This window comes from Dysidea avara, chromosome 1 (assembly GCF_963678975.1).
Source record: "Dysidea avara chromosome 1, odDysAvar1.4, whole genome shotgun sequence".
Classification (NCBI taxonomy): Eukaryota; Metazoa; Porifera; class Demospongiae; order Dictyoceratida; family Dysideidae; genus Dysidea; species Dysidea avara.
Window position 1 is genome coordinate 16,434,337 of NC_089272.1, and position 26,501 is coordinate 16,460,837.

At 37.3% G+C, this 26,501-nt stretch overlaps 1 protein-coding gene across 1 annotated transcript in view; it reads left to right on the forward strand.

Annotated features, from left to right (window-relative positions):
• LOC136261846 (uncharacterized) overlaps positions 1-26,501 on the forward strand; it is a 67,348-nt gene that overhangs the window by 24,068 nt on the left and 16,779 nt on the right. Inside the window, exons 15-22 of the mRNA XM_066055961.1 lie at positions 1,005-1,196; positions 3,416-3,631; positions 4,369-4,560; positions 5,232-5,429; positions 12,291-12,860; positions 18,860-19,045; positions 21,588-22,544; positions 22,596-22,766. Coding sequence (XP_065912033.1) covers positions 1,005-1,196; positions 3,416-3,631; positions 4,369-4,560; positions 5,232-5,429; positions 12,291-12,860; positions 18,860-19,045; positions 21,588-22,544; positions 22,596-22,766 — 2,682 coding nt within the window. The remainder of the gene's footprint in view (positions 1-1,004; positions 1,197-3,415; positions 3,632-4,368; positions 4,561-5,231; positions 5,430-12,290; positions 12,861-18,859; positions 19,046-21,587; positions 22,545-22,595; positions 22,767-26,501) is intronic.

Consider the following 26,501-nt stretch of genomic DNA (forward strand, 5'->3'; position numbering starts at 1 on the left):
GCTGAGTGATACTAAGTACCGTACAGTCTGGTTGTTAGATGCATACTCTTAATAAAAGTTAATAAAAATATTATCAATTATATATATATATATATATATATTTATCAAGCATACCGTATTTACTCGATTTGTGCCCCAGTGGTACTATTATTTTTTGCCCAAAACTAAAACTCTTCAAATAGTGCCGCACTGTGGTATTATTTGAGGGTGTGCTACTATACTGTTTTAAGCCTGCCATCACAAGCTATTATAGTTTATAAACAATCACAAAACATTGCTACTTACTTGTTCTATGCAAGACCATTATTTTATTCCAGTCATTGTATGTTATGCCTCATGTTACACAATCAATTTACTAACTAATATCCGGAATTTCAATATGTGATAGCTGTTTAAGTTCACCAGGACACTGCCTTACTTAAATCAACATGAAGATAAATACTACAGGTATGAGAACACTAGCAATGAGTATTTACAAATTTAAGTATGGTGCAGGACTATCTGAGGGTGTGGTACAATTAAATTTATTTTTAGAAACTGCAAGGATAAAACCCTTCACATGGTACCGCAGTGCAGTACCGATCGAGGGTGCAGCACAAAACAAGTAAATACAGTATGTACTAATAAATAAAACCTTTCTGTGTGATTTGCAGTCATCGCATGTACCAATATTTAGAGCCCCTGCAAATCCTGTATGTGGAGCATACTGCAAAAGATTGCTGAAAGCCAGGTCGTTATTAACCATGTATTGCTTGAGATTTCTACCATTTCCTCTCTTATAAAGCTGCATCAGATTTTGGAGCTTTTCACTATCAACATGTGCTTACCAACCATGATCAAGTACAAGAAACGGACATGTGCTTAACAAATAATATGCTAATAATATATACGTGTGCTTAGCAACCATACCTTACGATACTGAAAAACATCCATGGCAATTTTCATTCTACATTACCAGAGAGGTTACAAACGCTAGGATTATGTTGCCAATTATCTCTCTGTAGTTCCAGTATGCCCACCACTTACTGCTCCTGATAATGGAAATAGAAATTGTTCACTTGGAGGAGACAGAGAAGCAAATCCTGGAGACACTTGTACCTTCACATGTGATGATGATTATCAAACATCAGGCAGTGTCATAAGAAGATGTCAAGATGATGGGAGCTGGAGTGGTAATGACACTACATGTATAAGAGGTATGATGCTTGTAGTCAATCATTAATCAGTAAATAAAATGTAACCTGTTGATCATGACACTTAAACCTCAGGACATGTACACTTGTGTATTGTGGACACTTGTTAATGGTCTTACAGTATCTTAGTATGTGAACTGACCTAGGAAATCAGGGAATCAGAACACTTTTGGTCAGCTTTAATACACAGATTTCACTTTAATAAGCTTGAGCAAATGTTTACAATGTTTCTAACAAGGACAAAATCTGATATAAAAACCGAACAGCTATAATTATACCGAGGTACATTAAATCTAAAATGTGCTAGAAAGTCTAATGAAACTTAAATGTCAAAACTATCCAGGTAATGAGTTACAACAACTGTGAGAGAAACTGTCCATGTGCAATCTATTATTTGCATAGCTTTTAATCATTGGATCTTGATGGGTGTCTTGCCCAAATAATTCTAACCATTACTGTTACCCGCTTCAAGGTGTTCAGGATGGTTAATTTTCAGCCAAGCTTCATAACATTTATCTGGTAGTTGAATACCTTCCTCATATCAGTGAACATACCTCTATTCTTGCAAAATTGTAAAGGTGGGCTAGTCACATTTCATGTAGGATGTTCTCAGCTGATCAGCTGATCTTCCACCACCAATGTCCCTATGTGTACATACAGCACTTAACCTTGTTAACGTTGAGTATTATTGTTACCTGTTCTGAAGTGCTCAGGATGATTAACTGGCCTTCAGCGTAGCTTTCATCTGGTTGTACAGTATTCTTCTTCCTCCTTTGTTAAATATGATTTTGGCCCTGGATTTATGCTATGAGCAACGTGTCTGCTAGCTAGGCCTATCGTTCAACTTTTGGTGATGTACAACTGTGCCTAATCATGGCTTCAGAGAGTTAATTTCAGTTCTCTGCTCATAACAGCATTCAAGGTGCCAGACATTTGCTCTTCAGACCATAACTTTCTTTTGGGCTAGTGACAAGGAATACTGAGACTATCACTAGCTAGGCAATTATGCTGATGCCTCCTAAATCGGAATTCCATAAATCAAACTGTAATAAAAAGATATCAACATTATGGCATATCAAACAGGCCTAACTCACAATTAACAGTAGCCATAAAGGCAATAAAACTCTCAAATTCGTTAGCTACAACGTACTTTAATTGTTACAGCAAACTGATCCAGAAAATATCGGTTATGCTTTGTAGTTTTTAAAATATATTTTTGACCAATAATAGATGTACGATGATAACTAAGGGTTTAGGCTAATAGCACAATGAGATAGCAAAGGACATCAAAAAAATCTGAGGATTTCTTGGACGTAATTGTGCACACATAACTGTGCAATATATCTTGAGTTAATGAGATATGCACACTGCCTCAATGAGATATGCACACTGTGAACAATGCATATTATCTTGTTAACATCCATGAGCCAGTGCAATATGTTATATGGGACCATCTGGGAAAACTGGTCTTATCGCCTATTTAAAAATATTGGAAAATGCCGGTTTTAAATATTCAGAGTGTTGAAGCTCACCAATCATTGAAGCTACATGTACTAACTTTTCACATGTTTTACACCAACTCCTTGTCTTCCAAAGCATCCACTATACAAGAAGCCAACAGCGAACTTCTTGTCATTTTAACTTGATGTTAAACTAAAAGGAAGGCGTAGGGATAAATTAGACCAAGCTATGGGCCACTCAGTTCTCAAAACCGGCTAAAATGAAAGGCCATTTACAGCATAGGTCTTTATTTAACACCACAGAGCTGCACAGCCACATACAGCTATCCCCAGGCTGGCCAAAGCTCCTGACCACCCTTATGAATTGCCATTGTACATGAGAAAAGCAGCCAGCAAAAGCAGACCACTTAAATCTAGCTGGTTTTGATTGTGAAATTTGACATTTTATTCATGTATAGCTTTGTGTTCTTGGTGAAAAATCAAATCTGCTGTCATGAGTGATAAAACCAGTTTTCCCAGGCCCAATTACATATTATATGTACTGGCTTTCCTATGACCTAAGATGTGAAAGTGGTACATCTGACACTATTTTGTAGTGTATTGTTACATTATCTACGTACGTAGGCCAAAATATCAAAATGAAACTGCTACCAATGAAATATGTTCACTAATATTATGAGTTTAAGTACTAATGCAGGTTGCACTATTGTACAACAAGTGTTGTTACTTTCTTGATGACGTGTACAATTAATATCTTCTCAGTATTGGATACTACATGCCTAACACTTGATGCTCCTGAGAATGGAATGATTGCTTGTTCATTGGGAGATGATGGGCTTCCTACCCAAAATGACACCTGTACCTTCACATGTAATCCTGGTTTTGAGTTAAATGGTATAAAAACAAGGACATGTCGACGTCGACGTCGCCAGATGACGGAGATTACATGGACTGGCCAAAATAACACTTGTACTCCAGGTACAACAGTTACATACATGTAAAACTACTGGTTTATGTTTAGTTTAACTAAAATATAGTACATGGAATTTTGTTGTCAGTATCAAACATGTACTTTCAACGAATTCCTTTATACACCCTTGTAATTAAAATCTTTCTGTTAAAATGAATTTTCCTCTGAGCCTAAGCAGTATATAGTGCTGGATAAGTTGGTTTCAAGCTACTGGTTGCTGGTTTTTTTAGAGAATGCCTTGTTGCTAGTCCCAGATACAATGTGTAATACAATATAATGGCTATTGCCCTGTACTAATAGTTTGGTCCAATAAGTCCTAATGTTGTAACCTATCCTACCCCATGGGAACTTCCACTCAAATAAATGATATCTGTTTGAGACCATATGGTCCACAATAGGTCCTTATGGGCTGCTACACAAAATTAAAAGGTAGTTTGCACCAGTAACTAGCTGCAACCATGCACAAAAACTTCCTACTGCAAGTTTATTACTTTGTCACTCTCCATCATTCCTTGTTCTAATGGCACACTCTTGATCTGTTCTTGTGCTTTTTGTAAACTATTTAAGCATATATAGGCACTAATGCTTTTACACAACCAAAGTAAAGTGGCAGAACGCATAAATTATTGTGATTTTACAAGATTGTATATAATTATGGTATAATTATGGTATAATATAGGAGAATAGTATCTATGTCAGTTCCTGTTTGTCAATTAATATTAATTTGTGATACTCCCATCTATAGTTCCTCAGTGTCGACGTCTTGCTGCTCCTGAAAATGGAATGATTACTTGTTCATTTGGAGATGATGGGGTTCCTACCCCTCCTGATGACAATTGTACCTTCACATGTAATGATGGCTATGAATTACATGGCAGCAAACTGAGGAGGTGCCAATCTAACTTAACCTGGGGTGGTGAAGAGACAACATGTACAAGTATGTCATTAATGAATGACATATAGACTCTTTACTATATCTCACTCTATGTATACAAAATAATATAATGAATGATGTTTTGTGTCTTATGTGTCTAGCCAGGAATGGTTGGATTTGATCACACAGTTTTGTGGAGTCAGATAAAATCTGTAATCAGGGGTGAATCCAGGTGGATTCCAAAGATTTTCTTTTCAGAAGGGTGTTGACCACGTGTCTGGCTAAGTTTACGGTAGATACAATAGTTTTGAGGAGTGTCTTTACCATTACGTATCATATAGCTACATACTGTAATTAGACTATGGGCTGTAGTTAGTTGACTGAGTGTCAGAGTGGAACCCCTTGTCTAATTTCTAAATATCTGCCATCTGGTTTTGCATGCTAGGCCATAAGTTGGTCTAATGCATTTCTGATGTATTTATTTTCCAGTTTGACGACTCTATTGCCTGCCTTCTTTAATCCCCAATCTCCCTTGATCACCTATTTTAAATGGTAGCAAACGTGGCTGCTTATCACTTGTAAAAATTTAAATTAGTCATGAGTAGAGTGCAGCCTACGTATGTATGTATTTTAGGAATTTCCAAAATAGAAAGTAAATCTTACGATACATAACTTACAAGTAAAATATCTGGATGCATTTGAATCCGTCATCTAAAATTACTTTCTGTACACAGAGATAATTGTATGTCCAGCACTTACTGCTCCTGATAATGGAGATATTGATTGTTCACTTGGAGGAGATGGAGAAGCTAATCCTGGAGACACTTGTACCTTCACATGTGATGATAGTTATAAATTATTAGAAGGTAGTACCAACAGGACATGTAAAGGTGATAGGAGCTGGAGTGGTACTGATCTCATTTGTATAAGAGGTATGATTGTTGTTCAGCATATGTATGGAAGGTGTTACTGAAGATATGCTTATAATAATGTGTGTACTGTAATTCAGTGGTGGATCTAGATAGGTTTCTTCGGTTTTGACAGAAACTCCCTTTAAATTATCTGGTGGCAGTTTAACTACAGTAGCTTTATTATTTATTTGTTGTAGCAAAAAAGGTTTTATACCACTGTATTTTAGTAGCAAGCATACAATTGTTTTTTTTTTACAAGCATCCATTATAGTTATTAAACTTTCAGCAACACTTTTCTTCTTTCTTTTTTCCTGCCACTGCACTAACAATGATCAAGATACTCCAATAGAGCACTCAAGTAACTACTGTATTTAAGCAATCAAAGTTTTAGTTTGGTCTCGACTTTTCCTTTGTTTATTTTGCAGTTTAAAGCAATCGTTAAGTCAAAATCTCCTAAAAATCTGATCCCAAAGCTTTCATCTAATAATCTTAAAATTTTCTGGAGGTATATGTCTTCAGTAACTAACTAAATACATTAATTTTTAAATACCTTCTTTTGTAAATCCTAAATCCACCACTGTAATTGCAATGCATAGTATTTTTATGCAGTGGAGAGTGTATACTGGTTTGCTAGGCGTTGTGTTTGCTAGTCAATCAATTCAGTTTATTGTTCATGTTCCATGCAACCCTTGGAATAGTCTACATAGTTATTACTTAGCTACACACATCAGTAACTTCTGAATACTACAAAATGAATGGAGTTTCTATCTACTTACAGCAACTCAACATACTGTAACTTCGTATAATTAATTATCATCATTTCCAAATGGCTATAATACCTTTTTAAACAGCACCCAGTGGTAGAACATTATGCAATTTTACCATTGTATACACTAAGTTTATTGTACTCCTGTTTTGTATATCCATAACGCTAACAATTCCCAGGGCTGGAATTCCCTAGCAAAGACAATTTGTGAGAGCTAGGCCACAGATCTTTGAGAGTGCCCATATACAGATTGCTTCCAGTGCTGTCTAAGCACAGCTTGAGTGTTGTTATGGCAGATGCAGTCACTTGTGTAAAGCATTCAGGGATGTGCCGATTTTGCTGACAAAATTTTTGAAAAAATACAATGGGAAAAACAAAGAGCAAAATGCTGGAAAAATAGGTGAAATTTAAGAAAAGTGGATGCTTAGGAATTGGAACTTAGCACATTATGCATGGAAAGATTGAGATACTCTAATAGAGCAGTCACTATGTGTGAAATTCTAATAAAGCAGTCACACATGCTTGAAAGCTTGAGATACTGATGTATATATTTATTAATATTCAAAACTTTTTAGCAAAATATTGAGCAAAATAGGTAAGAAAAAAAGAAATGCTGGAAAGATAAATAGGTCTGAAGAAAAGCAAGGTATATAGTTTCATCCCTAAAAGCATTCCAATTGTTTACAATTCTGTTTAAAAAGAAGTTCTTCCTGACAGTAACCTAGATCGCCTTCACAACAACTTCAGCTGATGGTCTCTGCTGATGGTTGAACTATTAAGCTTGAAACATTTAGATGGTTCCATGTCATCAAATCAAGACACACGATAGTGTGTCGTGCGGCCCAAGAAGCCGGCGCGCCACACCGTGGGTATATTGACAGGAAGAAAGAAAACATCATTTTCATACCTTTGTATCTCGGTGATCCCTTATCCGATTGAAACCAAATTTGTTACAGAGTTGCCCGCCAGCCAGGAAAGTGTACATACCAAATTTGAAGGACATCGCTCCAGCCATTTCCGAGATACGAGCTGCCAACGTTTCGATTTTTTTCTTTGTTTATTTTTTCTTCTTTTTCTTTGTGTTTTCGCACACTTGCAAAAATTGCTATAAAACGCAAACGCGTACTCCGATCGCCTTGAAACTTGGCACACAGAAAGGGAGTGCAAAGGCGAATCCTAGCATCAAATGTTGTGCAAATCCGATGAATGATTCGGGAGTTATGACCGATTATTTACGTAAAACAAGATCGATTTGTTGTCACGCCTACAGGGTAAACCGTTTCATGGAATGAGTTGAAAATTGCTATGTAGATGGAGTAACCATCGTAGGAATGCCTTTTAGTGATTTGAAAGGAATCGAGATAAAGACCATGGAGATATGATACAAAAGCCAACCTGTGTCACAATTGCACGGTCAATTTTTATGAATAAAAAAGTATTAGTTTTTACGCCTACTAAGCAAACCGCTTAGAGCAATGAGCTGAAAATTGGTGTATAGCTGAAATAATCTTCATAGAAAGTCCTTGCAGTAGTACAGAAGAATCGGATTACAAACCACTGAGTTATGATTCGAAAGCCAACTCTGTGTAGCAAATGCGAGATCGAGATACTCTAATAGAACAGTCACCTTAATAGAGCATTCAGCAAATTCACTCTATTATAGAATTCTATTACATTACAAGTTATTCTGTAGGGAGTTCAGCTGCAAACAATTAATCTTATAGACAGTTCAGCAAGAAGCAAGTCACCCTATAGAGAGTTCAGCCACAAATATATTGTCAGGCCCGTAGCCAGGAATTTTGAAAGGGGGGTTCTTTTTGACCAAAAGTGGACCTTTACTTGCATGATGGTACTGAGACTGGGTGTGCGAAGCACACCCAATCTAGGGGGGTCTGGGGGCATGCCCCCCCCAGAAAATTTTTTGAAAACAGATACTAAAAGGTTGAATTTAGTGGCATTTCAGGCAATAAAAATAACAATTTTTTTAGGTAAGCTGAAGACCAGCTGTATGAATGATATCTGGAAAAATATCTCTACTGCTACTGTAATTATACCATCTGCACATGCATGTGTCTAAATATAATATATTGGAATGTCACAGTGAATAAGAATGGGAAAGATTGAGCACTCTGCCATGATCAACAGGGGCAGTGTAGCAGAACAAAGGGTGTCTTAAACAATGAAATTTACACATTGCATGGAGTTGAAGCATGGATGCTATTCGTGGGCTCTGCATGGAGGGGCTTGTCCACCAAAATCTTATATTTTAATGAAAGCTCGGTTTAGACAATCTACATGTAAATTAAGTAGCTTTTAAAAGAAAATGTAATTGTGACTGTTCTATTAGAGTGATTGTTCTATTAGAGTGGTTGACTGCTCTATTAGAGTATCTCGATCTTGCATTGCATTTAATGTAAGCACTGAATGAGTTACTCGGAGCACTTATTTTAGCTTCTTATTATAGTGGTATCTAGTAAACTGTAGCTAATGGACTTTTGCTCCTGAAAATTTGGACTTGTATACTAAAATTGTGGACCTTTTTGCTAAAATTGTGGACCTTTTTGCTAAAATTGTGGACCTTTTACTGAAATTGTGGACCTTTTTTCCAAGAGGGCGGTTCTTCAGAACCCCCCGAACCCCCCCTGGCTACGGGCCTGATTGTTGTAGTGATTCAGAACATTACAAGTCACACTGAAGAAAATTCAGCTATAAACAAGTCATGTACCCTGTAGAGAGTTCAGCTACAAACAATTCACTCTGTAGAAATTCTGCTACAAACAAGTCTTCATGCAGAGAGTTTAACAACCAAAATCCATCGTGTAACAAGTTACTCTATAGAGAGATCAGCTAGAAACAAGAGAGAGCTCAGCTAGAAAATGTCACATTGTAGAGAGTCCAGCTACAAACAAATCACACTGTAGAAAGATCAGATAGAAGAAGCCACCTTGTAGAGGGTTCAGCTGTGAAGTGATCACCCTAGAGACAGCTCAGCTAGAAAAAAAAACACCATGTAGAGAGTTCAGCTACAAAGAACCATCCTGTAGAGAGATCAGCTAGAAACAAGTCACCTATAGCAACATCAGCTACAAAGCATCCTGTAGAGAGTTCAGCTACAAACAAATCACCCTGAAGAGAGTGTGGCTACCAAAGATCACCCTGTAGAGTATTCAGTTACAAACAAATCACCTTGTAGAGTGTATAACTAGACACAAGTCACCCAGTAGAGAGATCAGCTACAAGAGGTTAGATCAGCTAGAAGAAGTCACCTTGTAGAGAGTTCAGCTACAAAAAACCACGCTGTAGAGAGTTCAGCTGCAAACAAATCACCTTGTAGAGAATTCAGCTATACACAAGTCACCCTGTAGGGAGATCAGCTACAAAGAAACCATCCTGTAGAGAGAGAGTTCAGCTACAAACAAGAGAGAGATCAGCTAGAAACAAATTATCTTGTAGAGAGTTCAGCTACAAACAAATCACCCTGTAGAGAGTTCAGCTAGAAAAAGTTACCTTGTAGAGAATTCAGCTACAAAGAAACCATCGTGTAGAGAGTTCAGCTACAACAAGTCACCCTATAGAAAGATCAGCTAGAAGAAGTTACCTTGTAGAGAGTTCAACTACAAAGAGACCATCATGTAGAAAGTCCGACTACAAACAAGTCACCCTGTAGAGAGATCAGCTAGAAGAAGTTACCTTGTAGAGAATTTAGCTACAAATAAACCATCATGTAGAGAGTTTAGCTACAAACAAGTCATCCTGTAGAAAGATCAGCTAGAAGAAGTTACCTTGTAGAGAGTTCAGCTGCAAAGAAACCATCATGTAGAAATATGTGTTGGAAACAAATCACCATGTGGAGAGTTCAGCTTCACTCTGAAAAGAGTTCAGCTACAAACAATGGGAGTTTCAGCTACAGTTCAGTTATGTATAAGAATTCACCTTATCACCTACAGTATGATTATCTTTCGTTGTTAAATATACAAATACTTTTAATCAGACAAAAAACTATACACAACATTTTTTCCTTTGTTCCACAATTCCTGCAGAAAAGAAAAAAACAAGTTAGAAGGAAGCACCAAAGCCAGTTAATGGCTGGCTTTGTGGCTTGCAATACAAAAAGAAGTAATATCTAAACCAAAACAGCCAAGCTGTAAAAAAAGAGTGCGGCCCCCAAAAAGGCCAGGATGAAAAAAGATGTGAAATCCAAGGTGGTGGCCAAGAAATGGCTGTGATGGTAGGTTAATGGAAAAAATTTAATTACAACAATTCAGGTGAATTTGGTGCCGAATCTTAATGGAGGAGGCAACGCAAATCCACCTGAATTGTCATAATTAAAATTTTACCATTAACCTACCATCACAGTCATTTCTTGGCCGCCACCTTGGATTTCACATCTTTTCTGGCCTTTTTGGGGGCCGGACTCTTTTTTTACAGCTTGGCTGTTTTGGTTTAGATAGTATCTATTCAGTATTTTACAAACTTCAATCATATTTCCTGTTTGACATATATATGCAGTAGAGCGAGTATACATCTAGTTTTTCTAGGTGGTTTTCATAGGATAAATTTATGTGATAGACCATGAAGACACTTGGTAGCACGTCTCTAACCTTTTTCTAGTATGTCTATATCTTGTGGGTTCTAAATTTGTATACAGTACTCCAAGTGGGATTAATCTTGTAACATACATCTTGTATAAAAAAAGAAGCATATACAGAATTGATCTTATAAGACCTTCAGTTCAGACCAAGAACCTTGGAAGCCTTTACTGTGGTTCTCTGACAATGTGAGGATCCCTTTAGCTCACTTGTACAACAGACACCGAGATCTTTCTCCTCATTAACTACTTCCAGGTCAGTAGACACCCAGGATTCACCATGGTGTATTTCACAGGAAATGAGTTGCCAATTTGCATGATTTTGCAGTTAGCTAAATTAAAACGAACCAAATGTAGTCCATCTCCCACTCTAATAATAGATATAAATTAAGTGACTATTCCATTAGGGCAGCACGATCCTCCAAATCTTCCTTTATTCTACATACCACTTCAGTTATATAAGTTGCTGTTCAAATATCATTTAACTATGATATTACCATAAAGTAGAGATCAGGCATTTTACTCTTCATTTAAGGCTAAATGTCTTCAGAATGAAGCCTGTGTCAAATTTTGCCCTCATTGCTTTCAGTAGTTTTCCAAACTTTTCACCTATTATGTGCTTTAGTGTTCCCATTGTGCTTGCATTATGCTCCTAGGTTAGAACATTTCTTGGAACATTTTAATCTGTGAATGCTCTGTTGGAGTATTTCAATACAAAGTGACTGTTTTATTAGAGGTATCAATCTACAGTCGGGGAACATATTTAGTACAGTTTCCACAGTTACTGGATTGATTGCAGAGGCATTTCTTTGTAATGCTATAATATTATAACACATGGAACAAAACTGAAACTAAAGTGGAATGGCCGTGTTTCTTTCCTGTAATACATAAATAAGATGTGTGTAAAAGTCGCTCAATTGGTGTAGTCTGGCCAGAACAATTCATTCCTTGATGCAATATGCAATGGTTCACCAGTCATTATTGTAAAATAAAGTGAACAAATAGGTAAGAGGAAAAATAGAAATTTTATATTTGAGTAGGATCATAGTAATAAAAAGGCAAGTCAAAGCTATGACTGAAGTAGGAATTAAATGTAGACTGGTATACAGTAGCTGCAGGTGTAGATGGACCTCCCTTGTTTCATTGCTTTTATTTCTACATATGATCCCCTCTCAAATACAAAATTTCAATTTTTTCTTTACACTTGTGTAAGTAACAACTATACACTGAATAGCATAGACCTTATTATTTTCAACCAGAGTTTCTAGCAAGATCTCAATATACTGCATGCCAGAAACTAATTACATATGATTTAACCTTTAATATCAAAGAAATTTCTGGGATAGTGTAGAGTTGTGTGAATATTGCATATTATTAACTAAGGCTACTATTGCAATTTTAAAGGGGTGTCCTAGTTAGACTTCTTTAAATGGCCTGGATATTTAAAACTATGCTTAATAGTGTTTTAGACTGTTCAGTTTATGGCAAATTGTGACCATGTACTTTTAACTGTTGTTACTTTTCACAGCTTGTGACAGAACTGGAATAGATTTAGTATTTGTGCTGGATAGTTCTGGAAGTATTGGAACCAGCAGATGGGAAATAATAAGAACATTTACTGTAGATTTAGCCAATTCCCTGACGATTGGTCTAAATGATAGCCTTGTTGGAGTGATAGAATACAGTGGTACAGCATTGCTCCAATTTGGGCTTAGTGAACATACTAGTGCTGCCACTGTCATACCAGCTCTTAGAAACCTGCCATTCCTTGGTTCTGTAACATTTACAGGAGAAGCATTGCAGCTTTTGCTATCCAGTGCACAAGATGGTAATATGGGATTAAGGGATGGACGTGCTCATGTTGCTATTGTTGTAACTGATGGAAGATCTACCAATCAGCCAGATACTATAAATGCTGCTATTGCTCTTCATGCAGCTGGTATTTATGTAGTTTATGCTGCAGGATTGGGTAACGCTGACATCCATGAATTGGATGTCATTGCTACTGACCCATCACTTGTGTTCTTTTCAAGAGAATTCAATTTGGACACTGTCAATGAGTTGACTGAAAACATAATTACAAGAATCTGTGATAGAAGTTAGTTTTCTATACAATCTAACAATGTGTATGTAAATTTGCACACACAAGTGTGGTAAAGCTAGAAAAATCAACTGTACACACTGTTCTTTGGTCAATGCTCTAAAGTAACATACTGTATGTATGTACATAGTAGAGCAGAACTGTGTGTTAAAACATAAGATTGTGTAAGGGTGAAAAGCTAAAATACAAACTAATGTTTCATTAAGTTTGGTTGTAGCTAATGAGAACAGTATAATTTTATCTACAAGTAGAAGGAAACATTAGGAATTTTAAAGTTGGAATAGGGATCAAAAAAGTAGTGAAACAAGGGAATAGCTAAAAAGTAGTGAAACAAGAGAGGTTACCTATACCTGCAGATATACTGGTGGACATTTAATCCTAATTCAGTCATGGTTATAGACTGAAGTATGGGGATTAAATGTCTACTAGTGTATCTGCAGGTGTATAGGCAACCTCTCTTGTTTCACTACTTTTTTGATCCCTAATCCAACTTTAAAGTTCCTAATCTTTTCTTCTACTTGTTTTTTTACTTCTTTTTGTAACATAATTATGCACGTATAAATGTTAAGCCCCACCCACCCCAGTATGGAGAGGGTGGGGATATAGTGGGGAGTTGGCCTGCTAGAAAGTCAAATTCCCCACCCTGGGGATAAATCACTAGATCAAATCCCCACATATACCCCACCATATAGCGTGGGGATTTGACAAGGAGCTGTGGTTTTATTACGTGCCAAAAGTCAGAACTTTTCGGTGCTTGATCAAATTCCCCACCCTGGGGCACATTAATTTTTAAAGTTCAAACCCCTTCCTCAGGGCCACCCACAGGAGGGAAACTGGAGCACTTTGCCCCAGACCCCAGCCTGAAAGGGGCCCCAGGAGGCCCCTTGAATACCTGTTTAAAAGATTGATATACTCTAATAGAGTAGCCAGATCTAGATACTCTAATAGAGCAGTCACAGTATTCTTGAGAGGAGCAGTGTAGCAGCTAATAAATAAGAAGATATGGATGGTGAGGGGTAGCTGTTGTCATTGTGAGCATGTAATGTCCTTTTTTTGTCTTCAACTTACAGCTTGGGTGAATTTGTGATTCAGAATGGAAACCTCCTTTCCCTGGGCCCCTTAATTTCTCTGGGCAGCCCTGCCCTTCCTAAAGCCTGACGTTACTCATACTTGGGGAATGGGGGCTTAATATTGATAGGTGTATTATGGATAGTGAACCTGTGCATACTGTATCAAAAGGAAGAAAGAAATACAATACGTCTTAGCGTGCGCCCCAACAATCAATTATTACGATAAGCGAAGTGCCATTTCGCTTTGTTTTCATTCATGTTCAGCCAATTACACAGCTCTACAGATGAAGAACAACACGAGAAATATCATTCCAGCTACACATACCGCAAACCTGACACACAATATGTCTAAGCGAGTGCCCCAACAATCAATTATTATGATAAGCAAAGTGCCATTATGCTTCATTCTCAGCCACGTTATACAGCTTTACAGATGGAGAACAATACAAGAAACATCATTCCAGTTACTAAAGAAAACACGGACAATTTTTGTAATTACGCGACAGTCAGTAGAAAAGAAACCGTACGCATTACCGCAGATTGACACCTGGCACTGTCAGAGGAAAGTGATGGAGACACAAATGTAAGTCCATGATGCGTGTATTGTACGTACTGTGGTTAGTGAAAAGGCACATCTTGGGATGAAGCGACATCAAACAGTAAAGAAATTAAGCCTGTAGCCTTACCCATTATTGAGTTGTGCTTGGCTGGAGCATCAGTTAGGCAGTCAGGCAGTCAGCATAAACTTCTGTTAAATAGAAACTATTTAAAATTCCATAGAAATTTTTGAAAGAGTTTAGGGTTGGTCTAAAGACATTTTTGGGCTTGGCTATGCCTAACCAATGCTGTCAAGCTGTCCTAAAGGGAAATTGAAGCTGGTTTTAGGGTGATATTTTTGGCTGGAAAAGCCCACCTCTTGATCCGTACTATACAGTACTACCGTACAGTATGATAAGGCACTGTATTATTTTTGCTGTTGTTGCTTTATTTCCTGCAGTCACATGAATAAAATCAAATATATACTACTATAGTATGGTGTTCAAATATATACTACTATAGTATGGTGTTCAAACACATAGCTCAGGGATTAACTTGGTTACTGCCCTGGCAATATAAGCCGATACCACATTTATATTTAAATATGTAGTGCCTATACAGGTTTTCTGATAAACCGATATTATATGGAGGTAGCCGATACTTCAAAAGTGTAACCAAATACAAGTGTTAACATTTAGGATACAAGATACAACTACTAACATATGATCACTATACATCAAAAATTCAATATGCTTCTAACAATCCAACACTGTATCTAGTTCACTAAGTGTTTGCAAAGTGCCTTGATAAAAAGTTAGAAGAAGCAGAAGAAGCCACTTCAAGGCACTCTTAAACTAAGGATGCCACCGATGCCCAGGTTTGAGGCCACCAACCCCCAATTAAAATCAATTTGTCAGTCGTATAAATCAACTGCACAAAAAAAGAAACTACGGCAGAAAGTGGTACAAAAGCCTCTATTAAAATAATAAAGCACCACCTACTTTGAGATTCAAACCCACGCACATCAGCCACTCCAAAGTCCCCACCACACACATTACTTGAAATATAACAACTGCACTGTGAAGCCATGTAATGCTTATAATAGAAATATAGGTGACACACAGCTTGTAATTGACTGATACCAATACTTAATTGTGATATCGGTACCAATACTTGATGTAGTATCAATATCGATATCAGTATCACTATCAGTATCGGTATCAGTATCGCTTTCAGTACAGCCCTGAAATAGGAGGCAGTTTGTTCATGATTCTGATCAGTTCAAAGATGCAAATTGCTTTGATTCATGAGCAACACAGAGGGTTGTATTGTGGCATTTAACAAATTAGCTACAGTAGGCTCAGTGTATTTGCTAAGTTTCGACTGATTGATTGTTAATACATGTATTAGCAGAATTTTGGCATGGTAAAATTGGCAATTTGGCAGACACTTACAAAATTGCCAAATTAAAATCTTGCCATAATTATTTTATTAGTATTTCTAATATTTTAACTGATTGAACTACACGTAGCTATGTCACCATGAAATCGAGCAAGAGCTAACACTGTATCTAGCAAGCTCATCAAATATGGTGATGTTGAAGGATGTCAAAAGAGAAGTACAACCAGCTTGAAGGAATGTGAGGCACAGTCTGCAAAGTAAATTTTTGCTATCAATTTTGGTAGGTACAGCTGAAGCAGAACCTCAGATGCAAATCCACCCTGTGGTTAATCATGGAATTCTATAATTGTCTGTAATTTTGCAGGTTGAGATCCTACTTAATTGAAAGGCAGATGATACATGCCAAGATGCATACAGCAAAGATCTTGCATGAGAATGCGCTCAATCACTTCATTGTGGCTTTTCAGATGGCTAAGGTCACAGTGCTGGTTATAAATTAAACAATCTCTATCCTCTGTTTCACTCAAATCTCTCTGGTATGCAAATCTCTCTGGTATGCGGGCCAGTAGCTACATTGGCAATGAGGTAATTAAGCATTTATACTTCTTTGTAGATAAAAAGGGATGTAGGCTGGCTACATAACTTGCTACCACGTGGGAGTCAACTTGTTGCATTTTGTCAATTAAATCCAAATTATTAAGCAAATATTCTGCTTATACAGTATATTTCTACCAACCACAACTCAACCATTTTAGCGGACACATGGAGTAACAAACTATAAGACTACTACATTGAAATATGTTAGTAAGTAATGGTCTCAAGTACTTTGCTTATTATAGTATTTTAACTAACCTCATAGTAGCAAAATTAGTGGGTTTCTGGCTTCAAATTGTAAAACCTAATCCCATAATCATAATGGTTTACAATCATTGTGTGTTGAAGCACACGTAATAACATTCTGAGAGCTATTAGTCCATGTTATTTAAGCCACGATCAATCACCAGATGTTGGTGTACAGAGCAAGCAGGGTGAGTGTTCAGTTCTTTCACCTAAATTAGGTGACTACACCCAAAAACAGTATAAAACAGAAAAACAGCAAAAAAAAAGCAGTAAAATCAGCAAAAACTATCATAATAATCAAATTTTTGTGGCCACTGACAAGTTTATAGTGCAGAACATCATGTAAGCCTCCATATATGAACTAGTTTTGTTGTTAGGCTGCTGTAACATCAAGTCGAATTCATACATTATGTTGTATCAGAATTCTTGTAAATGTGAAGTTTACTGATGAACAGTAAAAACAGCAAAAACAGTATAGTTGGATAAAAAGGGTCAAAAGCCTGGGTGAAAAAAGTTGTGAAATTAAATTAAGGTGGTGGCCATGAAATTGCTGCAATGATGTTAGTGATAATAATCATGGCTATGCTTGTATTATACTACTTGTAATTACTTGCAGTAGCATTTAATAGCAAAATAAATTCCTTTCAATTTAGGTATTTGTGGTTGCAGCTACTTTTGTTGTGTATTGTTTTGTTTGTAGTAGGTAGCTGTTTTGTATGTGCATTTGTGTTTGTAGGCGGACTCATGTAAGCTTTTCTGCTTGGCATAATCATACAGTATGGTAGTAATTGTATACTAGGGATCATGAAGGTTTGAGCTTTTCTGGCCAAAAATATTACCCCAAAACCAGCCTCACAATATCTTCATGATGTCTTGGCAGTATAAGTGAGGCATAATCAAGCCCAACAGTGTCTTCAGAGTGACCTAAACACTTCTGATAAGTTGCTTTGGAATTATTTTACTGATGTGTACACCTTTAGCAAATCCGATGCAGTGGAACCTGCATGTAAATCAGGACATTTGCAAATTAGGACATCTGCATATTCTAGACACTTGGTGATGGTCCCAAAGTATCCCTTATCATGTAAACTGACCTGGAAAATCAGGACACGTTAATAATCAGGACACTTTTGGTTGATCCCAAAGCATCCTTAACACACTGGCACTGGTTTCACTGTATATATCACTTGGGGCTTGCTCACTTAGTAGGTTAGAACACTCACCCCTCTGTTATATGCACTAGTATTAAGATGATTGATCGTGGTTTTTAAAGCGTGGACTGATAGCTATTTCTTAGAGCATTGTTTATATGATATTATGCTTCAGCACACAAAGTTACTAACTTATGATTGTGGGATTGATTTTGTATCTTACAGTTTTGCATTAATTTAAGCCTTGTTGGAGCAGTATATATTAAGTATGGTACTTAAGACTAAGTTACTAACCTATTTTGAATGTAACGATCTTATGTCGTGGTTCACTCATTGGCTAAGACATGGTGTGTAGAAATACACATCCATGTTCTTCCAAATGGTTATTTACAGTGAAACTCTTTAGGACCAACCAAAAGTGTCTTGATTATTAAAGGTGTCCTGATTTTCCAGGTCAGTTCACATGCTAAGGGATGCTTTGGGACCATTACCAAGTGTCCAGATTATGCAGGTGTCCTTATTTTCAAGTTTCCTGATTAACAGGTTCCACTGTAGTGACCATTCATGATAGAGAATAGTTTATCAACAATCAACTAGTCTTAATCACTCTAAAACTCTTTAAATGTTTGATTCTACAATGTATAATATCTGCATTTTGCTCAGTATACGAGTCAAAGAGTGCCATATCTTTAAACTGGTTGGGCATCAAAGTCATGAACAAATCACTTTCCATGATATTGCCTGGGCAATATGTAAGCTAAACCCCAAGTGGTGCCCACAATGAAGTGGTATTTTACATGCAGTTAAGACGTCATTTTAACTTATAATAATAAAACTGAATATTTTATGATGTGTAGCCAGTTAAACCAAACTATGAGATAATTGATCTGGTGACACTCATTTCTTTGGTGCAGTGTTACAGTACTGAATTGTACTGATGCATTTATAGTAAGTAATGTAATGACACAGAGAATGAACACATCTTATTTACATATAGCTTGTCTACAACTTACTGCTCCTGTTAATGGAAATATTGATTGTTCAGTGGGAGATGATGGAGAGACCAATGTTGGGGAAACTTGTACCTTCACATGTCATGATGGCTATGAGCTATCTGGTAGTGTTAAAAGGTCATGTCTGAATGAGCAAAGCTGGAGTGGTTCTGAAACCATGTGTACACCAAGTATGTCATTACTGTATGTACTGTAGGTGCACCATCACATTGTGAACATTTTATCTGTATACAATCAACGATACATAATTATCCAAGTTATTGTATCTAAGTATTAGACAATGGTATGTTAGCAATGCTTTGATAAAACAGAAGTTTCTTTATCACGAAGAGACTCAAACACAAGTCTCTTAGTACCATTTACTAAGAGACTCGCACAGTTAACCACACTATAGTCTGTTCGCATTCACCTGAGCCCTCGTTTCTTGTTAATAACTCTTGTTACATGGGCCAGCTGCCCAAAACCTTTAGTAGCACTGTGAAGCCCTTTAAATGCCGGACAAATAGTCGGAAAGGCGCTTTGATACAGGCAAGAACAAGTGAGTTACGTATGAGACTTTAAAAATATCCCATACGTTTAGTATGGACAATTCAGGCAAACATGTTTACAACATGAAAGCATACTTGTTCCAGTACAAAACTATTAGGAGTGAACATGTGTTCACCTCTTTGATATTACTACATTTGGTGGGGCTCAGGTGAACATGTACCGACTATATGTAATTAGTTATCACTATGCAATCAACAAAACAATAGCACAACTAAACCTAGGAGCTAGCTAGTGCATGTCATTCACCACCTATACTGATGAGTTAACTTGAGTGTCAAGGTGTCTTACTTTCCTAGAAAATGGGCTCCATTGTTGCGACATGACTTAAGCCCAATTACAGTAACGTTGCTAGCCACTTTCACTTATTCAGTACACGTGGCACAGTGAAGCCAATCATCTCGCTGGTAGTAGCTAGTCACTGTTAGATATGGCTTGGGTATACGGCGAGAATACTTGTGTAGTCAAGCCATCTGATACAACTTACAGTCTTAACGATCACAAATTTTTGGCACATTTCTCTTAATCAAACTGATGCAAGATTTCAGCCTGTATTGTCTGTAAAAGTGCTGTCTCAGCAGATGAGCCTTGAGAGACTGCTAAATTTTCAAGCGGAGTTTCCCATGCAGCCTTTTGTATACTCTTCAATAGCAATGGTGCAAGGCATAGCAACATCCTTTTCACTGCTGGTTGACCATTTCTAAAACAGTTAGATACCACACCTTATCATCTTCGAGGCATAAATGCTTCATAGTAGGTGTTAGAATGATCAATAAAACCTCGGCTCAGCCTCAGTTTCTATGTTGCATCATTCTAGCACCTTATTTATGCCTCGAAGATGTTGGTATCTAACTATAACTTATGATGTGCATGGGATATGACTAATATCCCTTTAAAATTTCCGATCATTCTATCCAGCATCTTTTTATTGTCACCCAAAACATATTCTTAGAAATAATAAGGCAGGTTTATTTTTAATAGCATCATGAGAAACAAATTAATGTTGTAGTAGAAAAACATGCACAAAAATCGAAGCAAAAAATTGAGATGGAGTTGTCATATATAAAATCTTGAGTGAATTTTATTAGGGTAAAGGACTGCTCTATCAGGGTATCTCAACCATTTAACCCCATTTAATGCTATGGCAATGCTTCAAGAGTGAATGTTTCAAGGGTGATTGTAAGAACCTTTCTGAGTATAATTCAAGTAAAATTCATGATTTTTTAAATCCATTGTTCCATTTTTTCTGGAATTAGTTTTAATCATTAAACTACTTACTAATCACTGTGCTGGCATAATGAGCAGATCCTTAATTACAATTCAACCCTGTATATATATTCAATTCTGTACCTCTAGTATAATGCTTACACTAATGCAAAATACTTTTTCAAAATATTCAATGCTTTAGATCATCATGCTGCAGAGCATTAATTCTAGCCCTTTTGCTATGAATATTCAACTGATCATTGCAAGACACTAGTGTGCTCATTGTGCAAGGCCAAGGGTTGCTTCAGAATTTTTGTTGAGTGGTTCCCAAACCTCCTGTTGCATACGTACACAATTGAGTCTGAGGGCATAGCTACCCCACAAGGAAATGTTTGAAAACTATTCATTCTGAAATCAAATCTGGTAGCAATTTTGACAAAAAAAAATCTTTAAATCTGACATTTTAAAAGAAATATTACATATGCTTCTGCTGTCATGGTAGGAGCAAGCTAAAGAGTAAAGGGCTGGAACAATGTAAAATTTGCAGACACGGAAGCAATTCTGTGGGCATAACCCCCAAGATAATTTTCAAGTATGAGGTAGGATTTTAGACTATTTTTACTGTGTTGGTACAAGTAAATTAAATAGCTACATACTTAAAGTTTTTTAAAGATACATAATGTGACTGTTCTATTAGGGTGGGTGACTGCTCTATTACAGTATTTCAATACCTCAACGCAAAATTGCTTGAATATAGTTTACCAGTTTCTGAAACCCTCTGAAACCCTCAGAAACCTCCGTAGAGCCACTCCTGTGAATGGCTGGCTGTGGTCTATACTAACCGACTGTATAAAGCATTGGACTTAATATTGTATCAAGTCCTAATGCTAAGTGGAGTACCATATGTTCACTTGTAGTTTCTTCACAATTGTATTCATTTCATTGTATTTTCTTTGTTAGGGGGTTGTGTATATGATGGAATTAGATATGAACATGGACACATAATTCAACCTAACTGTACTACAAGATGTGTTTGTGAAAAAGGTGACTTAAGCTGTAGAAATCAAGATTGTCCCCTCAATGGCTCAAAGTGTTCTATATATGGAGATCCTCATTACATAACATATGATGCAAAAAACAAAGGCAGCAGATACGATTTTCAAGGGACCTGTGAATATGTTCTCTCTCAACCATGTGACAGTTCTGACTTCATCATCGTAGGTGCTAATACCCCTTTAAAAAAGAATCCAAAAGTTGCACAGTTGAGATCAGTAAGGATAATTGTTCCTGGTAATGTAGAAATCCAGCTAACAAAACATAAGGCAACTGGTGGAAATATCTTCATTAATGGTGTAATGCAGCCTAATAATGGAGATGGGCAGGTATATAAATCTAATGGTGTGCAAGTTTCCAGAACAGGTGGTAAGCTGTATGTGTTACTTTTAACAACTGTCCCAGTGGGAATACTTTGGGATGGAAATCGTCGAGTAGACATTACTGTATCTGACAGATGGAAAGGATTATTGTGTGGAATGTGTGGCAATTACAATGGAGATCGAGATGATGATTTTAAGCTCCGTGATGGTTCACCAACAACATCTATAAACACTTTTGGAAATAGTTGGGAATATGCGAAAAGTCCTCCTGATTGCGGTATACCTCCCCCACCTCCACCTTGCAAAGCTGATGTAATGCAAGAAGCACAGACACAGTGTAATGTACTGAAAACCGGTGTCTTTGTAGCATGCAATGGTGTTGTAGATCCAACAGATACTATTGACTCTTGCATATTTGACTACTGCCATAGTGCACCTGAAGAAAGAGAGGAGTATTTCTGTGGTGCCATATCTAGCTATCTTACACAATGTGCAGAAGAAGGTGTTGTTATTATTAACTGGAGGACTTCTACCATATGTCGTAAGTGAAATGTAGCATTTGTAACACCAACTGCTTTTTATTAACCTACAGCTAGCAACTGCTCAGATGGTATGGTATATCAGCAATGTGGTCCAGTGTGTCCTCAGACATGTCAAACTGTTGACACTGCTGGTTGTATTGGTGGCTGTGTTCCTGGATGTTTCTGTCCAAGTGGGCAAGTGGTTATTGGAGGAAGATGTAGAGATGCTGCTAATTGTAGAAGTAAATTATGTACTACAAGCATATTATACAGTGAATTTGTGTAATAGTATAATTTTTAATGGTTACGTATACCATGGCCATCCTGATATATATGCACAAGTCCAAGGGCTGTAGGCCTGAGGGTGTAGGCATATATATATATATCTAAACCAAAACAGCCACGCTGTAAAAAAAGAGTGCAGCCCCCAAAAAGACCAGGATGAAAAAAGATGTGAAATCCAAGGTGGCAGCCAAGAAATGGCTGTGATGGTAGGTTAATGGTAAAAATTTTAATTGCAACAATTCAGGTGAATTTGCATTGCCTCCTCCACTAAGATTCGGCACCAAATTCACCTGAATTGTCGTAATTAAACTTTTTGCAATTAACCTACCATCACAGCCATTTCTTGGCTGCCACCTTGGATTTCACATCTTTTTTCATACTGGCCTTTTTGGGGGCTACACTCTTTTTTTACAGTTTGGCTGTTATGGTTTAGATATCACTTTGTATTGTATTGCAAGCCACAAAGCCGGCCATTAACTGGCTATGGTGCTTCCTTCTAACTTGTTTTTTTCTTTTCTGCAGGAATTGTGGAACAAAGGAAAAAATGTTCTGTACAGTTTTTTGTCTGATTAAAAATATTTGTATATTTAACAATGAAAGATAATCATACTGTAGGTAATAAGGCAGGCCTTAATTTAATTTTTAAGGTGCTGAGGATAAATGTCCTTACATATTCACAAATGTACAGACATAGCATCAAATTGTACAGACATGAGCTAGAGGAGCACTTTGTATAGACTGCTGGAATTGGAATAGGGAGTTTCCATTGAAAGTTTTGAGGTTAAACACAACCACATAGCTGCAACATATCACCAGACTGTGGTCATAACAGCTGCTGGTGATAGCAGTACACAAAGGGGAGGTGGCATTGGTAAATCCTTGGGTTGGGAAAATGTAGTATCTCCTAGCAACCAAGTGACAGTTATTGTTAGCACTACAAACAAACATGCACACATCAGCTTTTATGGTACCACTATTGGTTTTGCAAGGACATGGGTGTCCGCCCAAAACTAATTATGTGCAGACATTGTGCTATTTGTGTGGATTTTGTAGCCTGTAAGGTGACTTCTTATACATAACTGAACTGTAGCTGAAACTCCCATTGTTTGTATATAGCTGAACTCTTTTCAGAGTGATTTGTTTCTAACTGAACTCCCTACATAGTGATTTGTTTCCAACACATATTTCTACAGGGTGATTTGTTTGTAGCTGATCCCTATAAGGTAGCTTGTATCTAGCTGATATCTCTACAGGGTGACTGGTTTGTAGTTGATCTCTCTACACGGTGATTGTTTGTAGCTGAACTCTCTACATGATGGTTTCTTTGTAGCTGAACTCTCTACAAGGTAACTTCTTCTAGATGATCTCTCTACAGGGTGACTTGTTTGTAGCTGAACTTTCTACTTGATGGTTTCTTTTTAGCTGAATTCTCTACAAAGTAACTTCTTCTTGCCGATCTTTCTACGAGGTGACTTGTTTGTAGCTGAACTCTCTGCATGATGGTTTCTTTGTAGCTGCATTCTCTACAAGGTAACTTCTTCCAGCTGATCTCTCTACAGGGTGACTTGTTTGTAGTCGAACTTTCTACTTGATGGTTTCTTTGTAGCTGAACTCTCTACAAGGCGACTTCTTATAGCTGAACTATCTACACAGTGATCTTTTCGTAGCTGAAGTGTCTACAGCGTAATTTGTTTGTAACTGAACTCTCTACAATATGATTTGTTTCTAGCTGATCTCTCTATAGGGTAACTTGTTTGTGGTTGTACTCTCTACAGGATGGTTTCTTTGTAGCTGATCTCTCTACAGGGTGACTTGTTTATGGCTGAACTCTCTACAAGGTGATTTGTTTGCAACTGAACTCTCTACAAGGTGACTTCTTCTATCTGATCTCTCTACAGGGCGATTTGTTTGTAGCTGAATTTTCTACAAGGTGATTTGTTTGCAGCTGAACTCTCTACATGATGGCTTCTTTGTAGCCAAACTCTATGCAGGGTGATGTGGTTTAGCTGAACTCTCTACAGGGTGATTTTTTTTAAGCTGAACTCTCTACAGGATGGTTTCTTTGTAGCTGAACTCTCTGCAAGGTGATTTCTTCTAGCTGATCTCTCTACATTATAACTTCTTATAGCTGATCTCTCTACAGAATAACTTATAATGTCTATAATAGAGTAAAGAAATTAGCTGAATGTTCTATTAGGGTGACTGTTCCATTAGAGTATCTCGATCTCGCATTTGCTACACGGAGTTGGCTTTCGAATGATAACTCAGCGGTTTGTAATCCGATTCTTCTGTACTACTGCAAGGACTTTATATGAAGATTATTCCAGCTATACACCGATTACGGTTTGCCTAGTAGGCGTAAAAACTAATACTTTTTATTCATAAAAATCAACCGCATAATTGTGACACAGGTTGGGTTTTTGTGTCATATCTCCATGGTCTTTATCTTGATTCCTTTCAAACCACTATAAGGCACTCCTACGATGGTTACTCCATCTACATAGCAATTTTCAACTCATTCCATGAAGCGGTTTACCCTGTAGGCATGACAACAAATCGATCTTGTTTTACGCGAATAATTGGTCATAACTCCCGTACCATTCATCAGATTTGCACCACAGTTGATGCTATGATTCGCCTTTGGACTCTCTTTCTGTCTGCCAAATTTCAAGGCGATTGGAGTACGCGTTCGTGTTTTATAGCAATTGTTGCAAGTGTGTGAAAACACGAAGAAAAAAATTGAAACTTTGGCAGCTCTTATCTCGGAAATGGCTGGAGTGATTTTCTTCAATGTTGGTATGTAGACTCCCCTGGCTGGCGGGCAGCTCTGTAGCAAATTTGGCTCCAATCAAATAAGGGATCACCGAGATACAAAAGTGTGAAAATGACGCTTTCTTTCTTCCTATCAATATACACATGGTGTGCATGTCGGCTTCTTGGGCCGCACGACACACTATCGTGTATCTTGATCTTTCAAATCCAAGTGGCCATGGTATAAACCACTCAGATATACTCACCTAATAGATAGAAAGACTAACCAGCATTCACCACATTAGTTTTATACAAAGTTATCTAGATATCAATTGTGGGTTTGAATTGTGGGCTGTGGTACCTACAACAAAGAAATGATTGTGGGTTTTGGTAGTTTTAGTGATACCATTTCTACCAAGTAGCCTCAGTAAGGATGCCTATAGTCTAAGGTACTAAATAAATATTGAAAAGTATAGGCTACTGACCTTGAGAATGTCTCAGCCATCCTGTCACATGATTGAAATGTGCTATAAATAAAAGCCAGAAGATTGGTCACGTGCCATCACTGATCTTATGATTTCAAAGAAACATTCACACCTCTTAATAAAGGATGGATTGTATATCCATACCAGAGCGTCCCAGGGCACTTACAAGCCTTCTCAGTACAATGCACTACCTTTTAGCTGCTAAACAAGCCTTAACACCAGAACAATGCTTTGCTGCATAATATCACATCACAGTGTTATGATGCATGACCATGCAACCTCCTCTGTAAAAAACCACCCCCAACGCTGCACAAACAATCATAATGATTACTTATTTTTCCTTGAAAAGAATACTTGGCTAGCTAAGCCAATATATTAGCCTTATGCCAAATGACATCACATGAATTTTCTGTTTTGGGAGACTCTTATATTTTTGAGTATTGTCACCAATTATTG